We start from the raw sequence: 19,664 nt of genomic DNA, 5'->3' as shown, positions 1-19,664 counted from the left end.
GGGGGGCCCGGCTGGATGGGAGGAGTGGCTGCTTGGTTGGAGGGAACAGCCGAAGGTGGGAGGGAAGGAGGCTGCGGGATGCATGAAGAGGTGCAGCTAGGAGGGCAGTGTGAACAAGATGACGGAAGGGAAGATGGAGGGAGGAAGCGGAGGGTTAATGCGGGAATAGGCACACAAGAGAAGGAAGGCGGCCCGCGGGGGGGCTGCGAGGGGCTGCACAGAGTAAGGAGGAAGGGGGCCCGCGGGGGGGCTGCGAAGAGTAAGGAGGCAGAAGCGGGAAGCAAAGGTGAAGGAGGAGGAAACACAAATGGGGGGAAGGAGAGGTTACCTAAGGAAAAATCACTGATTCACACATGCCAGATGAGGTTCACATGCATCCATGTTTTAAAAGCGCTGTCCAAGGGCAGCTTGTCCCTGATGGAGACTGTCAGCTGGTGTATGGCACCTAATGCCTACAAATCATCTGATCTGAACCATCTGAGAGATGCCTGTTACAATACTTTGCTGATGTGCTTTTTGTGTGTATAGGGACTCGTTCCACAGCTTGACTCTAGTTTTGTAACCCCTTCTCCCTTTTGTGGCTCTTGCCTAGGAGATTGTTGCTAAATTGATAGTGTGGCAGATCTGGAGTCTAGGTGCACATAGGTGAGGTATATCACTTGAAGGCATTTTGTTCTTCACATATCCATCAATATTTTAGTCTTTTTTGGCAGTGGAAATTTGTGGCTGCATTAGACCCTCTTGGATCTGGATTTTAATTTTCAGTCTATTTTGTATTTTGAAATCTGACGTTTGTTTGTTTCTGCAGCAAACTTCAAACTTGGCCCAAATCCTCAAAAACCTGCTTACAAGTGAATACAGAGCAGAATTTGATGTCAGTGGGATTGTAGATCCATTACTACAGATTGAGCTCTTGAGATTGCTCCGACTTGTGGGAAAAGGGGACGCTGAATCAAGTGACATCATGAGTGATATCCTTGCGCAGGTACATATACCAATCAAAAAATTGCAACTAATTCAAACATTTAATAAAGCAAGATATTTAGCGTATTAGTTTGTGGATTACGTGACTCGATGAGCTGTTTTGCATGGACTATGATGTTGATGGAGGGCTGGTTAGGAGTTGAGAACTGCATCCACAGAGGCTCTCCAAATGGCTGGATTAAGCTAAACTCAGAAGTCTCTGGAGCTATTGTTGTATAGAATGTTCAGAAGTTCTTGCTCATTCCTGACAAGGAACTCTTGTTTGTTGCATTTAACAAGAATCCTGTACTCCAAGTCTGTTTGGATGCTGATGGTGGTGCTCTTGGTTTTTGGCATAGGGCTTTGCATTTCTCATCTTACTATTCTCTTTGAGATGTAATACATCATGGACATTGCTAAGTGGACTTGAATGTCATTGAGATTCTGGGGCTGTGGTATGGATTGTTTCGGTGACATTGCTTTGGGGGGGGGGGGTGGGGGGTGAGTGTCAAAAGCACATTGATTTGGAAAGTAGCCTGGAGAGATTAAAATATCAAAATGCATCAATGGTAGTGATGGAACGGTGGGGTATGTGTGTGTGCGTGTGTGTTGGGATTCGGGGCTTAGTAGGTGTGAACACCCCTATGTGTGTGGATAGGATAAATGTGCCACATGACACTCTCGAGATTATTGGGTATGATTTCTATGGGTGAAGAAGTTAGGCTGCTAGCCTAAAAAACTATGTACTTGGTTCACTTTACACAACACATGAAAGTGAGTAGGATCTAGATTTTTCATCCTGTATAATCTTAGAGTCTGAGATCTTAGCTTTCAGTTTTCAGTTTTAGTTTACTGTTGCTTTTTCTTATTTCATCCATGACGAGATTTCATGGACACTATGTACACATCATTTTGGTGTCATAGACCCTTTGGGTCTTTTGAAGATGATAACTTTCTTTCTTCTTTCTTTCTTTCTCCGTCTCTCTCTCTCTCTCTTTCTCACACATACACTGATGTGCCCCTGGCACCATGTACTTCTAACATGGTATCAGAGCAGGCCTTCGACCATCCACCTCGACCCCCATCTCTCTCATCCGTCTGCACATCTTCTTGTTTACAACTTGGGGTTCCTTGGACTTGGACTTGGACTTGGATTTGGATTCGTTGGATCTGGACTTGGACTTGGACTTGGTTTTGGATTTGTTGGATTTGGATTTGGACATACTCCTCAGGTGACCTACCTTCCACTGCTCATTCCCAATCCTCTTGCACCAGCCACTATGGCAGCAGCCCCCATGAACCGTCTGACTCGCCTTTGTCCTAAGTCTTGGATGGAATAACATTATCACCGGCCAGCTCACAATCCCACCCTCCTCTCCAAAGCAGATGAGCCCAGGGAACCCCTCTCCCTTCCCTCTTGCCAAGACCCTGTCCAGGAATTCAACCTTGACACTGCAGAGGAGCCGTGTCCCATCCTGTTCTTCTTGGCTATGGGACCACCAAACCCTACTTGAGCCGCCGCCTTCTTCCAATCTTACAAGGATGTCTTTGCTTGGACATACAAAGACTTGGATTGTGTTCCAGTCGACATTGGTGTTCTCACCATACCGCCCCAAGAAGGAACTCAACCAATTCATGGACGGGCCTACAAGCTCAACCCAAAGTATGTAGATGCAGTCGAAGTGGAGCTGGAAAAGATGGAGGAAGCCCACATATCTCCTTGGTGGAACACTCCCAACTGCTTTCACCTATGGTCATTTCCCCCAAGAAGAAAACCAACAAGATATGTGTCTGTGTGGACTCTCGGGCTCTCAACGAAGCTACCATCAAGGACGACCACTCCCATTCATGGATCGTGTCTTAGAGGATGTGGTTGGGCATGCCCTGTACAGTTTCATGGATGGTATCAGTGGCATCTACAGTTTCATGGAGGGTTTCAGTGGCATCTCTGGTAGATGTCCATTGGAGTGACAGTGCGGTGCCTTCAATGCCGCCTCTCATGTATCTGTTGGTGGTGCCCTTTGGTTTCTGGATGGTCCACGTTTGGGATGATCCAGTCGGCACCGTGGGATGGTCGAGCGTGGCACCGTGGGATGGTCCAATGGAATGGTCCAGTAGGGCACCCTGGGATTGTCCAACGGAACAATCCAGCTTGGGCACCATTAGTGGCTACAGAGATCTAGTGGACACTCTCACATCTTATATATATATCTGGAAGTCACCTTGTCTGCGCTGATCTTCTCCATGCATTCGGCAGCCTAAACTAGAGTGATGAGGGGATTTGCAGCCTTAGCCCTCCTTGAGAGACAGTGCTTTCAGACACACGTCCAGGAACCTAGCATGAAAGGATGTCTTTTTGACACTTTGGTAGCAGCGGTGGTGATTTATAGGGTCCCCTTCTAGGGGTAGATCTTGATGAGGATGATTGGAGGAGGATTGAGAGGCTCCAGGTTGTGATGTTCTCTCACATGATCTAGAGAAAAGCATCAGTACCGCACCCCATCATCCACACAGATTTCACTGGAGCCTCCTGATGGTTGATGCAGTTTTCCAAACAGTGACTCACATACACTGCCTTGGCACCCTTGGTGGCAGTCTTCTCGACAGCGAGCAGATCGACATCATCACAACTATGTGCTCTTTTTTGGAGGACGGTACTATCATTATTGGGTGAGGCATGCATTTCTCCCACCCCACTGTACCTACTGACACCTTGTACTACACACATGGTTACTTGTGCTACCCTTATCATCAACACATGCTCATAGTATAGGTAGCTAGTTCCTTTTCAGTTTTCAGTTTTCCCATGAATTAGTATTTTCATGGAGCAATCGTATTACTTTTTGGTCTCATAGGTCTTTTGAAGAGGTTAAAATAACTTTCTTTCTCTCTTTCTTTCTTTCACATGCTCATAGTAGCAATGATAGTCTTTGTTTACCAGTTGATTATGTATCGTTTTTTCAATCCTCATGAAGCAATGACAAATTTGCTGCCATCAAGTTTACAAGCATACATCTTCCTTCCCTGGCAAACATTAATCTCACTTTTCTGAATGTATGCAATATATTCACATTCTTAGTGTTGTGTTCTTCCAGATTGATTGGTTCATAGGCAAAGGGTCTTGTAATCTCATGCTTGGTAAGTGTTTGCATTTTGTTTGCAGGTAATCACAAATACTGACTCTAGTAAAGTTCCAGGCAGTGCAATACTTTATGAATGTGTTCAAACAATAATGCATGTTGAAGCTACTCAAGGACTTCGTGTACTTGCTATCAACGTTCTTGGTCGCTTCCTTTCGAATCGTGATAACAACATAAGGTGAACACTTGTTCTGTATGGTTCAAAGATGATACGCACATTTTGCTGATACTAGCTCTCAAAATAAACAAGTACATAGTCTTGCCTGTCTACTCTCCCGACAGATGATAGTGTCTGGAATAAACTCCGATTAACACATCTCATCAATCTCCATCATATCAGGATAGTGTCAAACACACAGTCTCCCTTGTCATCCTGGTTCAGCATGGCTAGTACTTGTTGTGGTACACCTGTCCTGGAGAAAGGACCCATCCATGTGGTGTGATACTCATCATGGAATGTGCTAGTAAGCCACTCATGAGGGGTAGCTGCGTCAATTTGCTCAATCCTACTGTGACTCCCTCTGAGATGTTGAGTGGAGGCCTCCCTTTGATCCATAGGAAGACTTTTAAGAATCTCCGAGCTTGGCCACTGCATGTAACCAGAAGCACCCAGGGGATGATGAATGTCATCTCTAATAAGATCATTCCACTTGATGGGGGTGTGCTTACATCTTCCTGTGATCTCAAAGGCCTCTGCCTCAAGAAAGGTCTCATCCTTTCTCCAAGTGCCAGCTGACAAAAATGGGGAAGAGGTTGCTCTCTAGACTTGCCTCTGTGAAAATATAGCATGCACTAGGCATCCAATCTCTACCAACACGGGGCGTATATCTGGAGATCTGATAGAGAAAGAAGTTCTTCCAGAGCTCAGTGCCCAAGAAAATGCCACTTATAACTAACTTGCAAACAGGGCTCCATACTACATATCCGGATCTCTAATACTCAGCCCTCCTTGCTTAGGGAAAATGACAGTGTGTCCCATGTGACTCTTGCTCGTGTGTAAATGTGCCATCCAAGCCTGATCAAAGGAAATTGCAGACCAGTCTCCATAGTTTTTCCCCCCCCTTGAGTAGATCCTTCTCTTTTAGCAACTTGAGTGCCCACCCAAAGGTGGCTTGGTCACTTGCTCAAAGGCGATAAAATTTTTCCACAATCAGCCTGGATGCTAGGAGCCTGCAGGGATTCGAACTCTCAGGACCTCCCCCTTCCCAGTCACAAACCCACACCGCTAGGCTACACACCAGTTGAACAATGCATCCTTGTGAAAAGCACCAGCAGCCAGGGAGGCAATAAACCAGACTGAGCCAAGCAGTACTTGGTTAACCACCGAAGCTTTGGAGGCAACCTGACATCCCAAGTATCTTGCAGTGTTGCCTCTTTCAATCCAACTAAATCCAAGCTCTGCACCCCAGTTGACTCTCTACGAGTCACTTATCCGAAATCCCACCGACATATGGCAATTCATAAGTGTAACTATTTGGTCCTCCATGCTCTTTTCACATGATAGAACTCATGCCCGGACATATGGACAAGATGATGGACTCATCGAAACAGGGTTCCTAATGCTGGCATTGGAAAAAGCACCCGTCTTGGTCAAAAAGGAAGAAAAAACAAAAGTCAAACTTTGTTGACCAAAAAGCTGAGGGCACCGTTGGAAAGAGGGCATCGAACTGGATGAAAAAGCTAAAAGCCGCTTTTGCAAAAAGCTGCTCCAGGGCCAAAAAGCAAGGCCCTGAAGATTCTAAAAGCATAAATCAAGAACTTTGACTGTTATTAAAACAAAAGCAAGGAGGCAAAGCAAAAGAAAGAAAATAAAACAAAGCCAACTGGTAAAAGCAAAAGCAAAGCGTGGCAAAAGTAGGCACTCCTTAATGCACCCTCTTGGAGGTTCATAGAAGAAGTACATGTGGAGATCTCCCTTGGGAAAAGCAAGAACATCATCATTATCTTTTTGTGCGCTGCTCCTACAGCCATACACTGCTGCCAGCTTTGGGAAGTTACCACCGGTGCTTCGCCCCTGTGGCGCCCTCAGCCGGCGCTCTGCCCTGCGCCTCTGCGCTTGTGTACTTCTGCGCGCCACCTCTGTTTGCAGCAGCGCTGCCCTTGCTTTGTGAACTCTGCGCTGTCCTGAGCAGAGCCGCCTTGTAGCTAGTGCCTACACCACAGCAGGGCCACCTTGTGAATATACTCCGCCCGCCTTTGCTGCAGTTGGTGCCACCCAGAGAGCTCTGCGCCTCCCTGCCGCCTGCACCTTGACCGCCGCCTCTGCACCACCCAGAGAGCTGCGCCGCCTCTGCCCAGAGAAGAAGTGCTTGCACCGCTTTTGCCTGCAGAGCGCCCGCTTGCACCACCTCTACCTGCAACGCTTGTTTCCACCCTGAGCACTATCTTGTGCGCCGCCTTGTACAGTCTGCTGCCTCCAGACACCGTTGGTGCTAGCGCCAAACACCGGGTTTAAACACCACCTAAGAAGCTCTGCCGCCACCAACTTCCCTGAACCTCTACGTAGAAGAGGATTTCCTTGTGGAGATACATACCCATCTTGGTGTGAAGCCTTTTTGGATTTGCCTTTGTCCGGACTGAGAGCAAAAGAACCTTGAAGATATTTTGGGGAACATCAGATTTGATTTTGGTACCAGCCCGGTGTAAGCCTTTTGTGGGTCATCCTCGTGGTGAGCTCAGCATCAGTTATCTTGTGCCTTGACATCGACTCGGCCCGATCTCGACATCGACACTTTTGTTTGATATTGTATTCATTTGTGTATTGGTCATGGCTTGGAAAAGCCCGTGGATTGTTCCTGAAATAAATTCTTGAAGAGGGGACGGGGCCTGTTCCCCGCTCAACATGGTGTACTATGTGAAACCCCCTATTCCCATGTCTCTCTCCCCCTTCTCTCACTTTATCTTTATCTCTCGTACATGTGGTTGCATCTGTCACTGCACGCTCCGTTGGGCTTACAATAAGAGCTTCAGCAACTACACAAAACTACTCCAGGGCAATCCTGCAACTCATACCTTCTTTGTTAAGAGAAGGACATGAGTAGCAAAAAAGTGTTTATTACATTTTCCCATCATCTGAACCCAAAAGGACTCATGAGCATGATAACAATACTCATGGAATGCTGCAACTCAGCCCTAACAGTGCTAAGAGTGTTTGAGTTCCAAAGGGCATCAGGGCTTTTTTCATGCTCCCTCTAAAGTGCTGCTTACGTATGCGTGATGGCCCTCTCATGGACAATAACCTCCTCTCTCCTCATCAAAGTCATCCGATTGTAGAAGTCACTGATCAGGTGTAATGCTTAAGCCACACCTTGTGGGCCATTAGAAAAGTCCTGAGGTCTCGAAATGCCAATCACCTGGCGGGAGAGCTCGACATCTGAGTAAGAGTGCTCAGGAATGCACGCACGGGGCGAAGAGCCATGTTGCCCAGGCTCTCTGATGCTCAGAACTACTGGACACTTAGAAGTGCCAGCTGCAATGCATATACATCCTCCCCTGTCAAGAACCCAATCATCAACATAGAAGTGGTCTGTCTAGGCAGGCATAAATACATCCTGCATCTCTCCTTCTGTTAGACCAGTGTAAATGAGGGAAGAGGGTTTCCTGTGTATGTCATCCTCAATCCAGCAGTCCTGCCATGGATAGAGAGGATGAGCCTCTCCCAAGCAGCTCTCTCAACAGGGTGTACCACACCCTAATCACCTCTTTTACTTGCTGGCTGCTCAATTATATTGAAGTCTCCCCCAATGATCCAATGATCAGCATGAGGAAGCCATTTTGTGAGGAGCTTCCATACTTGATATTTTGCAGCGTGGTATACCATCTATTGGGGGCTGATGCTTCTCTCATGTTCCATGTTCCTGGTATTCCATGATGAGATTCCATTGACAGTTTTGTATCACCCCAGTGAGATAGCTTTGTTTTGTTTCTATTTTATTTTCTGTTCCATGATGAGATATGCCATGGACATTATTGTATCACTTTGGTCTCATAGGCCCATTGGGTCATAGACGCTTAATATATCTTTCTTTCTTTCTCCCCCTAAGGTTAGGGACATAGATGTTAAAAATTCCATGAATTGAGAAACTGAAATACATACTCCAGTCGATGATCCTCTGCCACTGGATCAAAGTCTGGATGATATTCGAGCAGCAAGAAAATTTTCTTTAAGCCGAGGGGAAGAGGGCTGCAGGCAAGTGCCTGGGGCATGGCTTCTGGAGAGTCAAAATCTACTTGGAAGAGCCTCGACCAAGCAAACGTGTATCCTGAAAGTGCTCAGTCAGCTTTGTGGGAAGAGCTGCCAGTAGCCAGTCCCGGACTTGAGAGCTGGCAGGGTGAGAATCATATATCCAACCAAAGCAAGCATGTGTCCTGAAAGTGCTTAGTCAGCTCTGTGGGAAGAGCTGCAAGTCGTGCACTTGAGAGTGGGCAGAGTGAGGGTTTTTTGTACCTCATTGTCAATGTCGTGCTGGAGAGTTCGGAGCTCGTCTTTGGAAAAATTAATTGTTCGCCCGGCCGATGTGGTCAAGGATTGGCTTTGGCACAGGCCATAATGCCAATCAATATGGAAGGCTGACTTGAAAAGAAGAACTTCTTTCCATACGCTGAAGAGGGCAGGAGAACAGGTGGGAGAGAGCAGCAGTCGGAGGAGCAAGGGGGGAAGGCTTAGGGAGACAGAATGAGAAGAGGAGCAGAGGGCTAGGCGGGCTGCAGGAAGGACACTGCGCGCGGCCCGCGCGGGGGGGGGGGGGGGGGGGGTGTGGTTTGTGTGCGCGGCAGGAGGGAGGGTGAAGCAGGAAGGGGGCTAGCAAGCAGGAGGGAGGCTGATGAGAGGCACAAACAGAGGGTGGCGAGGAGAAGGGAGGCTGGAAGGAGGGAGGTGGGTGAAGGGTGCACATAGAGGGCACGTTAGCTTAGCAGAACGGGAGCTTCTCATGTTGTGACCATGCTATTCCTTCTATCGATATAGTGCCTGATTAATAAGAAATCTTATCTCAAAACTCCTTAACCATCAATATAAACTAATAAGCCTATGTAAACAAAGATAAGAACGACTTCTGTTTCTGCTTTATTGCTCCAAACTAATTTAATAGAAGGCTGCAGGTATGTTGCATTGAACATGTTGGTGAAGATTGTTTCTGTGGACTTCCAAGCAATCCAAAGGCATCGCTCAACTGTAATTGAGTGCTTGAAAGTAATACGCTTCTACAGTTCTTGATTTCCATTAGATCTACGTCTCCTTTCATGGCATGTGTCAACTTTACAATCATTGATTGTCTCATGATGGCCTAAATAAGCAATGTTTTTATATGTACAATTCTTCAAGTCATCATAGTCCAAACATCTCTGTTATAGATCATAATGGAGTGCAGATTGCACCTCATTGATTGAAAGGTGGTTCTTTTTTAGGCCCATGCATGTGGAAATACTGAGAAACTACAAATTTTGACATTTCAGGGATAAGTTGACATGAATGTGATTTTTCTCAGTCAAATATCTTGATTAACCAGTGTTAATGGAGATCGCTTGTCAATCGCAATTAGCAGGGTAAGTTGATGAGGTGGCTCAAAAGAAGAGGTAGTTCTAGGTTGCCCTCTAGACATTTTGCTATTTTTCATAGCTTCAATTGACTCAAGATAAAATGTAGCTTGGATGTAGACAGATTTCCACGCCTAGCACCAGAATTCTCCATGCAGTTTGCATAGTGAGAGAGGAGATGACACTGCAAGTCCTTTGATGGGATTTGTCATTAGGTCTTTGGATGTATAGAATCTCTTATAAGTTGATCCATGAGCTGGATTATACGGCTAGGCCTTCAACTGCATGTTTGATGCACTTGGATACAGCCTCCTCATGTTCCTGCTGCAAAGAATATAGTTGTATTGTAATTATCTTCTACAGATATGAGAGGCTGGCTTTTCCCACTGGTATGGCTACTCACAATGACATGTCACACCCACCAAGGATTTTCATTGGCCAGCTCAAAGTTCATGTCCATAAAGTTAGGATGGAGAAATGGTGGGGTGCCAACCCTACTTGCCCTAGCTCTCAATTCACTCCAGGGAGCTGTGTAGAGGCCTATTTACTTTGGCTGAATAATCCCCTTCTTATCTGCAAGAGGAGGAGAGGGTCTCTCTTAATCACTTGGAAATCAATCACTTAGCTCATGAAATCTGGCCCATTGCTATTTTGAAAGGATTCATGTGCAAATTGCACAAAGATGAGAGGACTGTTTGTTGCCTATCAGTGCACGCTCTGATACCATGTAAGTTAACACAGTGCCTAGCAGATGCTAAGATGCAAATGCATAGGATCACAGATGAAGCAAGACAATAAATACAAAATTGGTCTGGAGCAGTCAGGTTTATATTGGACACGTGGAGGTCACTGGTATATATATGGATGGGAGGTTAAACAATGCATGTCATTCTAAGGTTCGTGCCTTTGTGAGCACTTTTCATCTTCTCCTTCACGTTTGTGTGTTTGAGGACTGAGCAGCTAGGGTTAGGGTTTGTTAGCGAGGATCCCTATATTTGGTATCAGAGCCATCATGATGATCTATGGCGGCTGAGCGCCTTGGGGTGAAAAGGAAGCTTGACTGTTTTTCCTTCATCAATGTGTGCAAGCAAAGGTGTCGGCAGTGTGTCTACAGCAGCCCACTCATCAGCTTGGTCAACAAAACTTGTTGATGTTGGCCTGGTGAGCAGCACGCAGGCAGATGTTATACAAGCATCTGTGGTGGCTCCACAAAGGTGCAAAAATGATCGAGTGATTGAAGTTTGGTCCCAGCCTAGAAAGCCCCGGTTTGGTGAAAGCAAAGCAAAGTTCAGCCACAGTTAATCCATCAATATCCTCTTCAACTGTTGATTCCTCGGGGGTGGAATTGCTCTTTCCCGCTGCTAACTAGGCCAGTCTCTGCCACAGAGCTATCGGCCTCTCGTTTCTTCGCTGCCTTGGCCTCCTCATATGCATCACGGAGTACCACCTGCATCCTGATATGTCTTGTCACACGAGCAATCCCATCCTTTTCTAGGTTATGCTTTTCTAAAGGACATCCATACCGGAACAGGTTTTGTTTCAGTAGTTTCAAGTCCCAGTTCTGCTAGAGCGTCTTGAAGCTCCCGCATCTTGAGACTGCTAGACATGTCTTTTCAATTCACAAGTTCCAATTCAAATATAACACCCTAAAGAGACCAAACCAAGGCAATCAGCAGAAACACAAGCGAAGGGGGATAGCCAAGAAAATTGCAGAGCACCTTGTTGTACCATCATTGCTTAAACACCCATATTCACAGCAACAAACAAACAAAGGCTGCAGCAGCAGCTTTTGGTGTTTTGCTATAGCGAGAGTGCACCCATGAAAGCCTGGCCATCAGGGGCATTGCCCGTTAAAAAAAACAACTGCTCCGACCCCAAGCGTGGCTTCGGTGCTACCGTTGCAGCAGAAATCCATTACTTATGGCAGCCCCTCGTGACTGCGAGGGAATGGATTTTTTCTATAGTGGCTTCGCTCAAAGCAAGTACATGGGTGGTGCTAGGCCAAATCCGTGATCTCCTTCAGACGGCTCTCCTAGGAGAGCCCAACCATATCATTCAGTTCCTAGACAATGGGTACATCTGGGTGGAGTTTAGCTTTCCCACCCTGGCCCAGAAGACATTGTTGTTGAGCCTGCTTACAGTGCGAAGCTCCTAGGTTACTTTGCACTATGGAAACATGGATTCTCTCGGGGCTCAGACCCACTGGCAGCAGCAACTGGATTTCCAGTGAGTGTATGCTTCCTTGGCCTCCCCAAAGATTACCACACACTTCTCCCAGCATTGGGAGGCTCTTTGAACAAGGGCTTAGACAACCACCACGCACCCCCCCCCCACCTCCCCCTCCCACGTGGGTGCCTCCGCCTCTGTGCCTGCTTCGCCCCCACTCACACTCCGCCTCCCATCCTTCCTCCATCGCCATTCGCCCCTGCCTCTGCCCGCCCTTCTTCGCCTCATCCTTCCCCACTGTTCGCCCCTGCCTCTGCCCGCCCTTCTTTGCCCTCCAGTTTACGCTGTTTCGCCTCCCCTCCTCTCCCCGCCTCCCCTCCTTCCTCCGCCTCTTCCCTCTGCGCAGCCCTGTTGTGCTGCCCTTCCCCCGCCCTTCTTCGCCTTTGCGTCCAACCATCTCCCCCTTGCTTCCCTTTCCTTTTTGCTTTTCCCTTTTCCACCCTCCCTTCCTTTCCTCCGCCTCCTTGCCTACCTCTTCCCCTTGGTTCGGATTGCTACTCATCCGGGTTCAAGTCGGCCTTTTTCTTCGATTAGCATCATGGCTAATCATTCTCCCTCAGCCGGGCAAACCATTGTTTTTTCCAAAGCCGAGCTTGCGGTCCTCCACGCTGAAATAGAGAAAGACTCCAAAACGACCCTCATTGCCAGAATCTTTGGATCTCACCCGTCCCGTCTCCAGGCTCGGGATTGGGTCCTGGCGGCTCTGCCCTCCGACCTCGCTCTACACTTTCGAGATGTCAGGTTGCTTGGAAGAGGTTTCTTCCAAGTGGATTTTGATTCTGAGGACGCAGCCTCAAAGGTTTTGAAGGGCAGCCCTTTGCCATTGGGCCCGAGGAAGATATTCTTTCTTCCCTACTCCAGCTATTTTGACCCTGTTGAGGAAGACCGGAACCGTTTCCCGATTACTCTCAGATTCCCAGGTCTTCCTCGCGCATATTGGCCTATGTTAGAGGCCATCGGGTCTGCCTTTGGGCTGGTTCTTCAAGTGCCCCCACTTCACGCCTTGCCGACATCTTCTACCCAGGTGGTCATTGCCTCGGCGGATGGTGTCCCCAGGGTCATGGTTCTTGCCCGTGACATTGAGCTCTTTGAGGACTATGTTTTGCTTCAGGGCCCTTGTGGCCCTTTGAAGCAATGTATGGAGATTGTAGGTAAACCCGATCAGTGCCAGGTTTGTCACCAATAGGGTCACTTTGCTCGAGATTTGTCCTCAGGCTCGAGGTCGCAGGAGGCCTCGTAATAAGCGTGCTTCTCAGGTGCCACCTCCCTTGGTTCCTTCACGTCCGCCAGGTGTGGCGAGCTGTCTCTCACGCCCGCCCCCTTGGTGCAATTGATGGGAAGGCCTTCTCGGATCATGTACAGATAGATGATGTTTCTAGTCAGAGGGATGTGTCAGCTGATGCATCTTTGCAGAGAGATGATATCTCAGATCAGGATGATTTTGTTGAGTCCTCTCTACTTGGAGGGGGCGATATGCAGGATGTTCAGCACAGTGGGGATCATGTATTGCAGGATTTTCAGCATGATGCCATTGCCCTTGATGCCTCGCAGGGCGAACAGGTTTCTCATACATATGCAGGTACTGTGTAGGGCCTCGGACAAGGGCATGTCAGTGGACTTTGCCCTGTGGATTTTCCCGTCCTCCAGCATTATGAGAGGCGTCCTCAAGCTGCCCATCGTCTTCTTAGATCAGGGGTCAAACCCTCTTCTCTTCCATGAGAATCGTCTCATGGAATGTTCAGGGCCTTAGAGGGCTTCCCATCCGTGGTAGGAAGCGCCTTCTGAAGGACCAGCTTCACCCTGCTGTTACAGGAGGGTTTATGGATGAAACTCGCGGCGGGTGCCCGGGGGACTAGGGCCTTTGACACACTTGTTGATACCATCAATGCATATTAAAACATTTAAACATGGCCACAGCCTTAACACATATCCATCATCACTTTGCATAAAACATAAAGCTGGACAAAACATCCACAAATGCTGAAAATGGAGCTTGCACATGTGACACCGCATAGAGGCCGGAATGGGCCGACCCCCCCCCTTGGAGTATTTTATTACCCAAGGAGAATAATATCATATACAAGCTTTGAGGGCCTTACTCTCCCCACGGGAGATGCCGGATTATCCATATACAAATGCCATAACACAGCCCAACACGAGGCAACCAAGCCGGAACATAGGCTGTAGAAATGCCAAGCCAACAATATAATCCATATACCTCCGTGTGGGTACTGATTCTTCCCCAAAAACCACGGGTCTTCATGCAATAGAGCTGGTACAACAGGTTCAGCTCCCCATTCAGCCGGAACAATAGGTACAGTGGCCAGTACAATAGGTACAATGGCTGGTACAGCCGGTACAAGGGCTGGTATAGCCGGTACGGTGGCTGGTACAGCAGGTACAGCAAGTACAAATGCTGGTACAACAAGTACAATGGCTAGAAATCATAATAAATGATTGAATGCCCTTGCCTTCAGTATTTCTTCGCGATGGAAGCCTCCAAAACAGTCCCCAACAGCCGGTATTCTTCATGGGCAGCCTTCAAGAGAGAGAGAAAGAGAGTAGCCATCATTAGGGCAGCCTGTAACGGTGGTAGAGGCTAGTGTGCAGCAAGAGAGCCTCCATTAATGAAGAGAGAGGGCTCCAATTTATAGATTTGGGCCTCCCATGAGCTAAAATGGCAAGAGAAGGCTACAATGACAAGTGGAGAGCCACACAATAGCTGAAGTGACAAGTGTGAGGCCACTTGTCTCACTTTGATCCACTTTCTAACAAGTGTCAGGCCACTTGTCTCACTTTGGGCCACTTTCTTGCCACATGTCCCAATCAAGAGATGGGTCCTTCCATAAACTTTATCTCTAAAAATATCCCAACTGGTAGACATTCTGTCATACGCACTTTGCCAACTCTTGGTATCTCCTCAATTCCAGATGTAATGACGCGAACAGAATTTCCATCGGAGTCGGCGGGCCAAAAATAGCAACTCTCCTAAATTTTAGGAGTGTGGTCCTTTGTATTCTAGGATAATCCCCCATTCCCAAAGCTTGTACTTTCCAAATATTTAAACATCCTGGAGTCCACCAGACCCCTTTCAGACTGGGAAATGTCCAGGCTGGTGACATCCTCCCCAACTTCTTAAAAGTTGTCCGCAACTTTAAGCTTCAAGCCATATATTCAAGATATAATCATGTCCCATCGATTGGGTGAGACGAGACAGTCTCAAAAATTCCAATATATAACTGAAGAATCCATGTCCCAAAGAAATGGGCGAGACAAAAACAGTCCCATAAGTCCAAATATCATAATCATGTCCCAAGATAAATGGGCGAGACAAAACAATCCCATAAGTCCAGATATCATAATCCATGTCCCAAGTAAATGGGCGAGACAAAATAAGTCTCCTGCCAACAAGACATCGGTCCACATGACCCTTGGCATAGACATAAGTCCCGTCATGTCCACTTTACCACTTGCACTCCGTGTTGGTACTCTGACCACACACCTTGGATGAGAGGTGGGCTCAAGTAACAAGATAAAACAATCACTCGCAGGCATAGATAACCTGGTGTTCCATAAGCATTTCTGCTACACATAGTTTTTAGGCATTTCGGCCACCAATAGTTTGTAGGCATTTCGGCCACCAACTCACACTTCTTTCTGGGAAGCTATCGAGTGGGCAAAGTCTAGTCAGCAACCTCTTGCCATTCTTTTGCTTGATTTTGAAAAAGCTTATGACAGAGTGGATTGGGATTTTTTGGAGGGCACTATGGCACACATGGGGTTTTCCCAAAACTGGATCAGAGGCCTATACAGGGAGGCTCATAGCACTGTTTTAGCCTGTGGGGGACGCGGTGAGCGTTTTCATATTTCCCGTTCAGTGAGGCAGGGCTGTCCCCTTGCCCCTTTACTGTACCTCATTGTAGCTGAGGCTATGAGCAGGTTTCTTCGGGCTGCCCCTGGTGTTGTGGGTCTCAGGCTGCCTTTATGCACAGAGGAAGAGTTTTTGGACTCTGAGTTAGCAGATGATACGGCGTTGTTCCTTGAGGCTTCACATGCTTGTTTATGCTCTTTCCAGACAGCCTTGGAGGCCTTTTGTTTGGCAGCAGGAGCTACTATCAATTGGCATAAGTCAGCTCGTTTTTGGATCAGTGATTCTCCTCTTGCAGATTGGGGTACAGATGTTGGTTTTACTTGGATTGAGAGAGGATGCTCTGTCAGATACCTTGGTTGTCAGGTGGGCGTTGACATCTCCCCTGCACAACAGTTTGCTCCAGTGCTCTTAAGCATTAAAAGCAAACTTCATCACTGGAGTAGGAGGAAGCTCGACTTCGCCTCTAGAGCTTTGGTGGTTAACCAAGTTTTGCTAGCCACGACTTGGTTTATCGCTTCATGCTGGATTTCTCATAAGGGCTGCATTGGCCAGCTTGGTCGCCTTATTCGGAACTTTCTTTGGTCAGGGCTTGATGGAAATGCACACACCAAGGCTAGAGTTGCTTGGGAAACCATTAGGAATAGGAAGCCACAAATTTCCTCCTTTATCTGGGTTTCTCTTCATGGTGGTCTGGCCACCAATCAGTCGAGGTCTGTTACTGGTGCTTGCCCAGCATGCCCTAGATGTGCAGGAGTTTCGGAGTCAGTTTACCATTGTTTATGGGAATGCAAGGAAGCACAGAGGGTTTGGTCTGTGATTGCACACCTCATTGGTAGGATTAAGAGGGATGCTATCATTTCTTTTGGTTCTATCATTTGGTTGACACAGTCTGGGCCTCAGCTGAGATTCGAGGGTGCTGACAGGAGCTTGGCCATTATGGTTAGGCAAGTTGCTCAGCAGTGTTGTCTTCAGGATTTGCTACTTTCATACTTTGTCCCTCCGGCACAGAGGTTAGACAGCTCTTGGGAGATTATTGCTAGCATCTCAGCCTGGAATATCTGGAAGGCTAGATGCATCGAGGCCATTGAGGGTACTCCCGTTCTTGTTTCTCAGTATCTTTGCAGGATTTGGAGTGATATTATTCACACCATCATGGCTACCTGGGCCAGAATCCAGGGATCTTCGAGGGCTACGGAGAGGAAGCGCGGCCAGTTTATGAGAGAGTGGGACATTGGTATCTTTTTCACGTCCTCTCATTCAGGACCCTATTGGCAGCACAGGGCTCTTGATTTGTTGAGATCTCCACCTTACTTGGTGTGAAATCTCCATTTTGTAAAAAATTTTCATACTTAATAGAAGTCTCCTTTCTTTTTTTTAAAAAAAATGGAGGGGCTGACCATATACGTAGAGATGCTGCTTCCGTTGCTTTGATTTAGAGGAGAGAAAGAGCCCATGTTTGAGAGCTTTCATTTGGCTAGCTTGTACTTGTGTTGGCCATATTCCTTTCTCGCCATAACCTTTTAGCTTCACTTATATGCAATCCTTGTTTCCTTCATTCTGCAAACTACGCTGAGAGAGGAATGTGAGAGAAAGAAAGAAAGAAAGAAAGAAAGAAAGATATATTAACGTCTGCAAAAGGCCAAAATTGGCCTATGAGACAAACAAGTAGTACAATGATGTTCCTCCAGGAGGAAAATGTGGAGTGAGAATAAAATGTACAAGTATGACAACACGACCATAGGGGACTCAATGGTGGTGTACAAACGAGAGGGTGTGGATGGAGTACTAGGGCTACTAATGCATCTCTATATGCTGAAGGGGTGATACAAGTATGATATGTTATCTACTCCTAACTCCATCCAGTCCCATAGTCTGGGTACAATATGTCATACATCCGATCTGAGAGAATGAGAACGCAGACATGAACTATGTCGTGCATCAAAGGGGAGAATATAAGTAGAGTTTGGCTGGGCATTTGAAGGTAGCCTACCCAATCTTCTTAGAGCTTCTTGGTGGTGTTTAGAAGGCTCATATAAGGAGTGTTGAAAGAAGTGGTGGAGTTGGCGTCTAAGGTTCTTTTGAAACTTTTCAAGCTGGTAGATGAACGCTCAAAAACTAAAAGAAGGTGAAGTTGTCTCAAGGTTTTTATTGCTACCTATAGTTGTGTTGGTATAAGAGAGGAAGTACTTCTTTTCTTATCTATATTCTCACTTTGAAGTACCCAACATAGTTGTGAAGGAGAGTAATGTGCTAATCTTATGAAAATGATGGCAAGTCAACAAGTCTAATCCCAAGCATTGTGTCATTTTTCGTGTTGTGGACATTATATGGTGTTGTTTGTCATCATCAGTTCTTTTTGAGAGAGTCTGTGAAATGGCTTGCACATTGCAAGATAGAGTCTATCCCCACCCCCGACTCTCCAATAGAGGCCTAATCCCTTGGCACTTGTCAGAGATGCATGAGCAGCATAGCGGCATGGTATATTTGGCATGCACGATGTAGTGAAACCATTGAGAGCACCCTCCCCCTCCCACCCCCGAGCGGAGTCCATCCGTGCCATGTGGTCAGATATTATTCGTACCCTACGCGGCTGGTGGGGGAAGTTACAGGGAGGTTCGGTTTGCATTTGGAAACGATGAGAGGCCTTCCTACGCATATGGTAGCAGGGTCCCTTCCTCTCGGTTAGTGCCGGAGACCACTACAGGCCACTGGTTTGGTTTCTCTCTCTCTCTCTCTCTCTCTCTCTCTCTCTCTCTCTCTCTCTCCACCCCCGTCCACCCCTTCTGTATGAGGTAGTTTCCTCCAAGAGCGGCCAGCCATGGAGGGGACTATCCTCCCCTATGTTTTGTCCTCTTTTAGAGGATCTATGTTCGTATGTCAGCGTATTGGCTGGTTTTTCATATACCAATACAAGGATCTTTTTCTGGCGCGTGGGTGGGGCCTGGAGGCGCTTCACTTAGTCATGCGGATAGCCTTGTGGAACATACAAGGACTCGGTAGCACCTTATGCTGTTGGAGGAAGAAGGTAGGATGTGAGGAGCTTTAGAGTGCCCTAGTAGGCGGAGACCTAGATGTCATGCTAGTACAGGAGCATTACTTGACCGGGAGCAGGACTAGAGGATGTAGAAAGGTTCTCCCCTGTCACAGACACCTTTCTGGCCTATGGACCCATGGGCAACAAGGGTGAAGTATGCATCTCCATTAGTAGCAAGCTTTTCCCACACGTGGTGGACTCAAATACCATTGTTCTAGGCAGGGTGCAGTGGGTGGTTTTATCTTTGGAGGAGGATCATGTCGGCTATCTCAACGGTGAGCTAGATGCCCCAGTCTTTGTGTGTGTTCCTTCTTGTTTATACTTAATTGCACGGTCTGTTGAGCGCCCCCACTCCCCAACCCACCCCCCCCCCCGGCAGGCTGCGGCGGGGCCCCGTGTTCGCCTTTGCTACCCCCCCTCCCCTTCCACTTTCGTTGGCCTCCTTTGCGCTTCCGCCTGTGTGTGTCCCTACTTGCTGCCCCTTCCCCTGCGTGCCTCTGCCTTCGCTGCCCCCTCCCCTACTCGCTGCCGCCTTAACTCCCCCCTGCTTGCCCTCTCTCCCCCCCACCCCACCCCACACCCCCCCCCCTTTGCCGCCACCCCCCTTTTCTCTAATCCTACTCGCTGACTCCCTGCCTTCTCCCTCTCCTGCGTGGTCCTTGCCCCCCAACCCCCCCCCTCCCCGCGCCTCCCGCAGCCTCCCCTGCTCCTCTCCTCCATCTCCCTTTCGGCTTCACCTCTCCATCCTCGCCTCATCCCTCCGTTATCAGGAGGCAGTTTGCTTTCTGTTCTTGGGCATCTTTATCCTTCGGCAAGCTTTGGCCTTTTTTGATCTTCACCCCTCATGAGGATCCATGGCAACCGCTTCCTCATCCCCAACTGAGGCCGCCGTGCC

The 19,664-nt window shown here is 47.7% G+C and overlaps 1 protein-coding gene across 6 annotated transcripts in view; it reads left to right on the top strand.

Annotated features, from left to right (window-relative positions):
• Positions 1-19,664, top strand: part of LOC147632694 (AP-1 complex subunit gamma-1-like) — a 143,939-nt gene that overhangs the window by 54,161 nt on the left and 70,114 nt on the right. For 5 of the 6 annotated variants that reach the window (XM_086807513.1, XM_086807517.1, XM_086807514.1 and 2 more), the window contains exons 5-7: positions 809-985; positions 4,127-4,281; positions 9,204-9,294. In XM_086807513.1, the coding sequence (XP_086663639.1) occupies positions 809-985; positions 4,127-4,281; positions 9,204-9,294 (423 nt within the window). The remainder of the gene's footprint in view (positions 1-808; positions 986-4,126; positions 4,282-9,203; positions 9,295-19,664) is intronic. The other variant, XM_086807516.1, reaches the window with a different exon arrangement.

The sequence above is a fragment of the Cibotium barometz genome, chromosome 13 (assembly GCF_041138505.1).
Source record: "Cibotium barometz isolate CiBa-2024 chromosome 13, ASM4113850v1, whole genome shotgun sequence".
Lineage (NCBI taxonomy): Eukaryota > Viridiplantae > Streptophyta > Polypodiopsida > Cyatheales > Cibotiaceae > Cibotium > Cibotium barometz.
The sequence above is the reverse complement of the archived record's forward strand: the minus strand, read 5'-3'. Positions and strand labels throughout refer to the sequence as shown.